Genomic DNA, 10695 nt, shown 5'->3' with positions numbered 1-10695 from the left:
TAGTTTCACAATAACAAAATACCACAGACTGGGTGGCTTAAACAACAGAAATGTATTTCCTCACAGTTCTGGTGGCTGGGAGGTCCAACATCAAGGTGCCAGGAAAGCAGGTTTCTGGTGAGGCCTCTCTTCCTGGCTTGCAGATGGTTGCAGTAAGACTGTGTCCTCAGACAGTCTTTTCTCTGTGCAGCACAGAGAGAGAGAGAGAGTTCTCTGGTGTTTCCCCCTCTTCTTATGAGGACACCAGTCCTAACGGACTAGGGCCCCATCCTCATGAGCTCATTTAACCCTAATTACCTCCTTAAAGGCCCTGTCTCCTGATATAGTCATGCTGGGGGTTAGGGCTTCAACACATGAATCTGGGGGACACAATTCCGTCCATAACACCTTTCTAACAGGCTTTCTACCTTGCTGGTTTACTATGTTTACTGTTCATCACATCTTCCTCTCCAGCCCTGCATGTCAGCATTTAAAGGTGCTCCTCACCTGCAGGATCTTGCCTCTGGCTCACGGTGGCAGCCCCCAAACCTGGAAGGGCAGCTGGAGGAACTCCTACATCTGGGCACAGAGACATGTTTGTCTGAGGAAGCTCACGTGGGGAGCCTCACTCCCACTCTCCTCCACCCATCAGACCTCGGGCAGGGAGAATCAGAATTGCTGGGACCAGGTACAAACGGTTTATTTTTCTGTAAAGAGCAAAGTACAGAGAGGTGGGGGAGGGCAGCTGGGCCTGGAGGAGCAGCAGTGGGCAGGCCCCATGCCCTGGCTGAGGCCAGAGGAGGCCCTGGAGGCTGCCCCAGGAGTAAACAGGTACTGGAGGCGCAGCTGGTCAGGGCGGCCTTCAGCGTGAGGCTAGAGAAGGAGCAGGGAAGGCGAGGCAGAAGCCCACCACCTGATGGGGTCACACAAAGCCAGGCTTCATGGATGAGCGATGGCAGTTGGGGCAGCTCCGCGTCCCGTTGTTCTGCAGGCACCTTGGGAAGCAAAGGGCCCTGTCCATTCAGCGGGCCTGTCCTCCCATCCTGGGCCTGGCCCTCTCTCCTCCCCCTTCCTTTGCAGGTGCAGGAGGTATCCACAGCCCCACCCCACCCCAGGCTCCTGCCAGCAGCCCTGCTGGCCCCTCGCACTCTGCCTGGGGAGGCCTCCAGGGCAGAGCCTGGGCTGGGAGTCAGGAGGTGGTGATGGAGGCAGCTCTGGCCCTGGGCATCTAAATCCCATGACCTTTGAGATGCCTCTCTGGCCCTCTTTGGGGAGAATAATAGAACATCCACCTCATAGGGCTACTGGGAGGATTCAATGAGTTAATAGGAAACGCTTGGAACGGGCATGGGACGCCGAAAGCACTGTGTAAGTCTTTGCTGTTCATATCACTATTGTGACTAGGCCCCAGGGAGGCCCCGAGTGCCTCGTGCCCACCGGCGGGGCACTCACCTGAGGTGGAAGATGTGGGAGCAGGGCAGAGCCTGCAGCCGGCTATTCTTCTCGCCTATGGACTCGCCGCACAGGCCGCAGTAGAGCTCTGTCTCCTCCACGCACTCGTGGAAGCGCACGACGTGGGCGCGCAGCTCCCGCTGCAGACCTCTGCTGCGGTAGATGCTCTCGCTCAGGCAGTGAAGCTTGAGCTGGCTCAGCTGGGGCCCGTGCGGCCAGGAGAGCGGGACGTGGGGATGAGACAAGTCAGTGCTAGTGAGCAGCTGCCCTGCTTCCCTCCTTGCCCAGCCCAAGAGCTGTCCCCACAGGGCCACCGGGTGGTCAGTACACAGGGGTCCTGTCCTGGCTGCATTCCTGCCTTGCTGGTGGGCCTAGGAAAAGCGTCCTGCCCTCTCTGGGCCTTGGTTTCCCCTCACACAGAAAGGAGGTAGGTGAGATGGGTGATCCTTACTCCTAGAACCCGCTGGGGACTCCATGCTTTTGAAGGATTTTATTGACCAAATCTGCTGCACTGACCTCATAATAATTAATTTTCTTTCCTGTTTCTGTTAATTAAATACACACAGCAGCTCATCAGCGCTTCTGAAGAGCCCGAGATATCTGAGTAAACCGGAGCAGGTATCATCCAGCCAAGGCACATATATTTAGCATGTTCAGTTGGACTGTGCACCTGATCCCTGAGAAATGCACATCTTCTAGAAGACTTCGAGAAACACTGAGGTTATTTTCAACATTTAAAGGTTTGGATATGATTATCAAATGTGGAGGGGCCACATATACTATGAAAGGAACACGGGCTTTGGAGTTAGCACCTCTCTGAGCCTCACTTTCCTCATCTGTAAAATGGGGCTTGCTGTACCCACCTTGCAGGGAGCCACTGAGGCCTGGAACCGACACCTAGAAGAGCCCTGTGATGCCCACCTCTGTATGAGTGGAGGCCACTGTTAGGAGTTTTAATGACCATCAAGAAACCTCTGAGGAATTCTGATATCCCCTGAGCTATGGAATTCTTGCCCTGCCCTCCGAAGTGCTCTCTGGGTGGAAGAGAAACAGCCAGGGTCTGGGGACGATGGGGGCGGCTCCTGGAGATCAGGAGAGGCTCAGCGCAGGAGCAGGCTCAGGGGGGCCTCCCCACGCACCCAAGATCCCACCTTGGGCTCTTGACTCCAGACCCAGCAGACGGACTCAGTTCTGACCTTGTTCCCCACCTCCTCGGCCAGGTCCTGGGCTCTCTCGATGGCCTCCAGAGCCTGGAAGGTGAGCACAGGCCAGGGCTGCAGGCAGCGCTGTCTGACAGAGGCCTTAGCTCACAGGGAAGGAAGGGGTAGGGAGGGGTGGGTCTGGGGAGGGCAGCACCGGTGGGCAGCTGCCCTGTGTGTGAAGATAAGAGGAAAAGGCTGGGGTACAGTCACAAGAGCTGCCTCAGTTTACTCAGATATAGAGTGGGAAGAACATTCCTATTTCACGAGGTGTCGTGAAATCATAGGAGGCAGTTAAAGTGTCCTGAGTGCAAACCCTAGGCCTAGCCCTTTACCAGCTGTTGGACCGGGCAAGTCATGGACCTTCTCTGAGCCTGGAAAATGATCTGGAATCCCCTGGCCTCATGGGACTGGGGTGAGGCTGATGTTAGACAAAGTGTCTGAAAGAGTCCAGCCCAGAACCAGACCCACACATTGTTGGTTGACCTACTGGCCTCAAGTGGGAGCACTGGGGAGAGCTGGGAGCTGCAGGAAAGGGGTCCACCTCACCTTGTCCAGCGCCTTCCTGGCCACCCAGCACTTGGCCACACCCAGCAGCACCTGTACCTGCCCCAGGCGGTTTCCAATCTCGGTCATGATGCTCATGGCAGAGTCGTACCTAGGGAAGGCTGTCTGCACAGCCAGGTCAGGGGTGGAGTCAGGCCAGGCCACCAGGCTCGCACCACCTCCCCCTGCATCCCGGTGACCTCACCTCCAGGTCCCCACGGCTCCGGTGGATGTCAGCAAAGCAGAGCAGGCAGAGTGCCTGCAGTGGCCGGTCCCCATGCTGCAGTGCAATCTTCATAGACTCCTGTGACAGAGGCCGGTCACTCAGACCTGCTCGTCTGCCCCCCACCACTGGGGTGCCTTCACCCATTGGGCCCCTCTGATGGGCAGTCCAGGGTCACCAACATCCTCAGAGCCCAATACACCTTTCATGGTGCTGAGGCCCATGCACTGAACCACTGAGGTCTGACAGCACTGGAAACTGAGGCTCTGAGAACAGAAGTGACTTGACCAAGGTCACCAGGTTATTAAGTGGCAAAGTTGGGATTCGAACCCAGGTCAGTGGAACTCCAGAGACTGGCTCTCTTCCTACTTAAAGTGCCCCATAAGGGCACTTTTTTTGGCAGGGGTTGGGGGGCAGAAGGAAGTGCTCTCCCCTGAAAACAGACTAGAAGGGAATGAGGTTTGGGGCAGGGGGACTGGGGAGCAAACACATCCTTCAGGGGCTCAGCTGTAGAGAGGAGGGGCCAGGGGCAAGGCTTGGGGGCCTCAGTGGGCTGAGTTGGCAGAAAGAGGCACTGGGCCCAGACCCTGCCTACACTACCACCCTCTAACTGCCCCCATTCCCTGCTGCCCCACCTCACAGCACTCCATGGCACTGCCCAGGTGGCCCAGCAGGCGATACGCCACAGCCATGTGGTACTGGCTCATGGCCCGGTACTTGAGGCTCCAGCCTTTGCCATAGTCGTTGACGAGCTCTGCAGCCTTGCAGGGGAAGAACAGGGCTTTCTCGTAGTCCTGCAGGGGACACAGGGAGGGGGTGGGCTGGGAGGGGGCACACTGAATGGCAGGAGCTGCCCCAAGTGGAACGCTCCACCGCGTGTTCATTCATTCATGCATTCATTCTGGTGTCCAGGGAAAGAGGGATCCAGACAGAGGCCACAGCCAGTGCACAGGTGTGGGCTCCATGAACACAGGGGTTTTCATCTGGTTTGCCGATGTATGGCAAGAGCCTAGCACAGTTCCTGGCACTTAGCCTAAAGCATTTATTGAATGAATGAATGAACGAATGAATGAGAAGGAAGAAAATACAGTTGGCTTCTCCTCTCACCCAGTCCCAGTTGGGCCCCTCGGCTTCAGAGACACACAGAAGGGTGGTGGTGGGGATATCAGAGCCCACTCCAACCCCACTGGAGTTTGCCCCCTGGCACCCAGTCATCACTGAATGTTCGGTGACTGCCAGCACAGTCAGCTCAAAAAACATTGGGACAGACTCACTGAGGCAAAGAAATCATCCTCTCACCTTTCTTTCTCCTCAGACTTCCAAATGTCTTCTCAACCTGTCCATTATTAGCACATGAGCTCACCTTATGCATGCACCATTAAGAAAACAGAAGAGGGACTTCCCTGGTGGCGCAGTGGTTAAGAATCCGCCTGCCAATGCAGGGGCCCTGGTCCAGGAAGATCCCACATGTCGCAGAGCAACTAAGCCCGTGCACCACAACTACTGAGCCTGCGCTCCAGAGCCTGCGAGCCACAACTACTGAGCCCGCATGCCACAACTACTTAGCCTGTGCACCACAACTACTGAAGCCTGTGCGCCTAGAGCCCGTGCTCCACAACAAGAGAAGCTACCGCAATAAGAAGCCCGTGCACCGCAGCGAAGAGTAGCCCCCGCTCGCTGTAACTAGAGAAAGCCCGCGCGCAGCAACAAAGACCCAACGCAGCCAAAAATAAACAAATAAATAACTATTTTTAAAAAAAGAGAAGAAAATCAGAGAGGAGCTCCCTTATCCACCTTATCCGTCAAACCCACCAGATCTGTTCCCACACTGCCTCCTTTCCTGCTACTCCCTGCTCCTATCAAATTAAATATGACCCCCTCCATGTGGGCTCTGGAACCCCCTCCCCAGTCTCTTTCTACTGAATCATTCCTATCAATGTAAAATCATAGCCTGGCATTTCTTACCTCATTTGAAAAACAAAACAAAACAAAAAAATCAAATAACCTTCTTTGACCTCATGTCCCATTTAGCTACAGCCCCACTTCTCTGTTCTTCCTTGTAGAAAACCTATTTGAATTTTTATTTAATATCTAACAAGTTAATATGACCAAAAGAGAACTCTCGGTAACCCCAATAAAAACCTGTTCCTAACATACTTAATTTGTACTATGTACTTTTTATTAATTTATTATTTATTTATTTATTTTTGGCTGCACCGGGTCTTAGCTGTGGCACGCGGGATCCTCGTTGGGGCTTGCAGACTCCCGGTTGCGGCACGCATGCGGGATCTAGCTCCCCGACCAGGGCTCGAACCTGGGGGCCCCCGCATTGGGAGCACGGAGTCTCACCTGGACCACCAGGGAAGTCCCTACTATGTACTTTTTAACTTGAAGCCATGTAAATGTTTTACAGACTTTAAAATATTAAATTTAATTTTAAAAACCCTAAAAATAGAAAATGGAAACAAATGACCTTAATGTATATCATTATATTAATATTATAATCAATTCTAATCATAAGTATATATTATAATACAATCAAGGTATATTATAATATTCTATCATAGTATATTACGATTGTTTTATAATATATATTAATATATTATATATTATATTATATATGTTATATATTAATATAGCCATACAGAAAAGTTATTATTTCAAAGGACCTTAAAATATATACTTGAACAGTTCAGTCATAGTGGGATATATTATAAAGACAAAAGAATGGCAAAGAAATCAAACCTCATTCGTCATTTTTTTTTTTTTGAGTAAGACAATATTGGTATTGTCTTTTGAAATTCTTTTATGTACTTTGTAGGATAAAGTAAATATTTAGAAACCAAGATTTTCAGTCTAAGAGAAAAGAGAATCAAGTCTGAAATAAATTAAGGAAAATCCTGAAACATTGGATTTGAATTGGAAATATCGGTATAAAGTCCAGTTGTCCTCACAACAGAAGAGATTTAGTAGCAACAACAACCCAGTAGCCGCGAGCAACCTGAGAGCCCACGTTTGGTCTTTAAATACCATTTCCTACTAAAAAAGGACCCGGAGGAATGGCTGGCTCCAGGTTTGGAGCAGGAAATAGAGTGGGCCCTCTGGATTCAAGGGTTCCACATCCTTGAATTCAACCAACCGAGGGTTGAAAATATTGGGGGGAAAAATCCAGAAAGTTCCGAAAAAGCAAAACTTGAATTTGCCACACACCAGTTTATATTTACATAGCATTTACATTGTATTAGGTATTATTATAAGTAATCTAGAGATGAGTTAAAGTATGGGGTGGAGGGAATGTATGTAGATTTTATGCAAATACTACACCATTTTATATAAGAGACTTGAGCACTCCCGGATTTGGGTGTCCTGGGGGATCCTGGAACCAATCCTCCGCAGATACCGAGGGACGACAGTATACAAAACGAGTGTGGGACAGGCTATTGTGCCAGAAAACAAGAATGCTTTCTTTCAAAGACTAAATGAAGTCTCGTCAAAAGGACACAGTAGCCATACCGAAGAGAATTCCACTGACTAAAATTAAGATAATACGAGCATCAAAAGGAGCAATGATTGCAACTGACTGACGAGTACTGAATATTTTTTTAAATCCATGATTTCACAACGATACTACAAAACGAGGAAGCGAAACAAGTAAGTGTGATCATTGAAGGCAACTATCACATCAACTCATTATTCTGGAAAGTGGTAATTAAAGGAAAGGGAAAAAGTATTTATTCTGCCTTTCCTTAAGGAACTGTATTTCAGCGTAATCAACTAGCTCCAGTTAAAGAGGGAAAGTTCTCCCTTATAGAAAAATCCCAGCTAATAATTGCAGAAGGCATGATAGAACTTGGAAATCACCGTTTCCTGAGAGTTGAAATGAAAGAATTGATTCAGGCAACAAACATCAATGGATGCTCAAACCATTACGGAAAATGTTGTTGCAGAACTTAATATTCACAGCCAAAGTGTCACCCCACAAGTTAACCTACTGGTCGTGAAAGGAAGACAGCAAGGATGAAAACAGTGGGATCAGGTGGTCACTCCCTTAACTACCGATATGATGTGATATGAAGCACGCAGCCTCGCTTGTATAGTATTCTCACCAAAAATGCGTGACCTAAATCTTACCAAGTCATTATGTAAGTTCTAGTTCATAGAGAGTCATGGAGACAAAGAAACAACTTACATGACTCCTTGAGGAAGCAATGAGACAATGAGATGGAACATTCTACAAGACAATTAATCCGGCTTCCTCAATAAACCATGGAAAATAAAGAGAAGGGTAGGAATTCTCTATAGAAAGAGACTCGGGAGACATAATAACCACTGCAATGTGTGGTTCTTGTTTGTATTCCAATTCAAACAAGCCGAGGATAAAGGCATATTTTCAGGATAAGTAGAGAAATTTAAGAGATAATTGTTCAATATGGTGTGTGTGATAAATAGTATTGTGATTATGTAAGAAAGTGTCCTTATATCAAAAAATGGTCTTTCTTTCTTTTTTTTTTTTTCAGAAATGCATACAGAATTACTTCGGGGTAAAATATCATGATGGGGCTTCCCTGGTGGCGCAGTGGTTGAGAGTCTGCCTGCCGATGCAGGGGATGCGGGCTCGTGCCCTGGTCTGGGAAGATCCCACAAGCCACGGAGTGGCTGGGCCCGTGAGCCTGTGCATCCGGAGCCTGTGCTCTGCAACGGGAGAGGCCACAACAGTGAGAGGCCCGCGTACCACCAAAAAAAAAAAAAATAATCATGATGTCTATAATTTTGTATCACAACACTTCAGTGAAAAATATGTAAGTCAAATATGGCAAAATATTAATAATTGTTAAATCTAAGTAGTGGGTATACGGAGATTCATTATATTATTCTGCTTTCCTGCATGGTTAATTTTCTTCATAATAAAAAAGGTTATAAAACACCCCTATCCCTCTCCAATCCTATTGCATCTCACTGAATGGCTTCCCCATACATCTGGTTGCTGAAAACAAAATCCTCAGTGTGGTCGTGGATGACTCTCACTTCCTCATACTTCCACCTCTGATCCATCAGCATTTACACTCTCCAGGATTTTTTAAGCATCTACTATGTGCCAGGCACTAACATCCCCCATGGGCCTAGATGCCTAGGGGGAAAGAGAGCAAATGCTCAGGACCAAAAGTCTGAGGTCATTGACCCCATCAGTTTCTTCTCAATCTGCCATCTCCCTTCCCCCTTACCTCTCTGACTCCACCACCGCCTACCTTCTTCTCACACACATGCTGCTGGCCTCCAGCCTTCCTTGAACATACTGGGTAAGGTCCCCCAAGGGCAGAGCTGTGCTTTAACTGTTCCCTCTTTTTCATTCTTTTGCCATATTTCTGCATGGTTCACCCTCTCATTTCTTCCAAGACATCAGACATCACCTCTACAAGGCCTTCCAACCACCCTGTTTGAAATTGCAACACCTCATCCTCAGCACTTCTAACGCCCTTTCCCTGCTCGCCTTTTTCCTAGGCGCTTTCCACCATGCTGTATACTTGATTTGCTGATTGCATTTATTTGTCTCTTTCCCCCAGCTAGAATGCAAGGTTCATGAACCCATGGACTTGGCTGTTGTTTTCACTGTGGCACCCTAGGCCAACAGTGTCTGGGATATCATAGATGCTCAGTACATATTTGATGAATGAATCCTTACAACCACGCTGTAAAGTGGGTTTCATTCTCCTTCATTTCATAGGTTCAGAGAGGAGAGGTGACTTGCCCAAGATCACACAGCAAACACGTGGCAGTACAGGTTCACGGCCTGTCCTCACATAGGAGCTTCCCATTCCCCCAGGAGGTCAGACAGATCAAGGCTTGAATTCTGGCTCTGCCCTGCCTGGCCATGTCTTTACTTCCGGGCTGTCTTTTCCCTCCCAGGCTTTCGTCTGCCTCATCGCTACCTAAATGGGAGGACTGAATGAGGTGATGCAACAGGGAGCGTGGCTCACGGGAGACTCTCAGGGAGCCCGAGACTCTACCGCCCTCCCTGGGGGCCGGGCCCACCTTGACCTGGGCGTAGAAGCTGCCCAGGCTGCAACAGACACGGCACTCGAGCATGGTGTCATCGTTGTTGTGGGCATAGCGCAGGGCCTTCTCGAAGCTCTCCAGGGCCTTCTGGAAGAGGCTGAGGCCCAGGAAGGCGTTGCCCATGCTCAGGCTGACCTGGCCTCCGAGCTGGGTGGCTGCCCGGGTGCCGGGCAGGCCAAGGCAGGTCTTGCAGTAGGAGATGGTCTTGTGAAACTCGCACAGCTTCTCGTTGCTGCGCGCCAGGTTCAGGTAGCTCTCCAGGAGGAAGTCGGCATCCTCCAGCTCCCGAGCCGTGTCGATCTGTACCACAGCAAACTGCCCGCCAGGGTGGCAGGCCGGGAGCGTCAGCCTGGACCCTGAGCCTGGGACCCGAGCCTCCGTCCCTCCAAGCCTCACAGCCCAAAGCCTCAGGCCCAGAGCGTCCACCCCCGGCCTCAGATGTGCTCCCTGCTCCCCAGTCCCAGAAGCCCCAGAAGCTGCAGCCCAGGAGCCTCCACCTCCCAAACCCAGAGCCACAGCTTCCACCTCTCCATCCTGAGCCTAGGTCTGCAGTCTCCACCACCCACCCATCCGCAGCCTCAAACCTGGAGCCAGCGCCCCCTAGGCTCATACTCAGAACCCCAAACAGGAAGGCTGGAACCTTGACTCTGAGACCTGGCCTTCAGTTCCCTGAACCCTGAGGCCGAGAACCTCAGTCTCAGAGCTTCAGACACCAGAGATCAAGGCCACAGGCCCAAATCCAAAGCCAAGACCCAGTGGATTCAGAGCCTCAGGCCCCAGCCACTAGCCAGTGGGATACAGGGGAGCCTGAGGAGGCGGGAGGGGGGCTGGGAGGCCTGGGAGAAATCTCGCCCCAGCCCCGCCCTCCCAGCCCGGCCGCGGCGCTCCCACCTTCAGCATCTCCTTATAGCGGCCCATCTCCGAGTGGGCCGTGACCAGGCAGCCCAGCACGCGGAAACGCCCCACGAGGTCCGAGCTCTTCTCCAGCACCTTCATCCACACCTGCAGCGCCTTCTCTGTCTGGTTAGACTGGTACAGCTGGAGCCCCTTCGCGATCTGCTGCTTCGTCTGGTCCTGCCCCATCCTCCCAGCGCCGCGAGCCCCCTCCAGAGAGACCCTGGTGGCTCCGTGCCTCTAGACACTCATGGAGGGGGCCGCAGAGCGCCAGCTGCCCACCGAGCCCCCAGAAGGAGCAGGGCCTGGATGGAGAGCAGGCGCCACCCTGCGAACAAAGCTGGTCCG

At 51.1% G+C, this 10695-nt stretch overlaps 1 protein-coding gene across 6 annotated transcripts; it reads right to left on the bottom strand.

The window, feature by feature from the left end:
- Positions 1-666: 666 nt before the first annotated feature.
- Positions 667-10695, bottom strand: RAPSN (receptor associated protein of the synapse). Of its 6 annotated transcripts, none has more exons than XM_079929638.1 (8): positions 10345-10695; positions 9430-9768; positions 4035-4193; positions 3382-3480; positions 3180-3302; positions 2628-2681; positions 1432-1631; positions 667-974 (listed from the first exon to the last, which is right to left on the bottom strand). In XM_079929638.1, the coding sequence occupies exons 1-8, from the start codon at positions 10534-10536 to the stop codon at positions 902-904; spliced, it is 1239 nt and encodes a 412-aa protein (XP_079785764.1). In that variant the 5' UTR covers positions 10537-10695; the 3' UTR covers positions 667-901. The 6 variants fall into 6 exon arrangements, with proteins under 6 accessions (XP_079785764.1, XP_079785767.1, XP_079785768.1 ...); XM_079929641.1 differs by having other exon boundaries at positions 1432-1581; XM_079929642.1 differs by having other exon boundaries at positions 4035-4160; positions 9589-9768.

This window comes from Stenella coeruleoalba (genome assembly GCF_951394435.1).
Source record: "Stenella coeruleoalba genome assembly, chromosome: 8".
Classification (NCBI taxonomy): Eukaryota; Metazoa; Chordata; class Mammalia; order Artiodactyla; family Delphinidae; genus Stenella; species Stenella coeruleoalba.
This window is presented reverse-complemented; position numbering and strand designations above follow the sequence as displayed.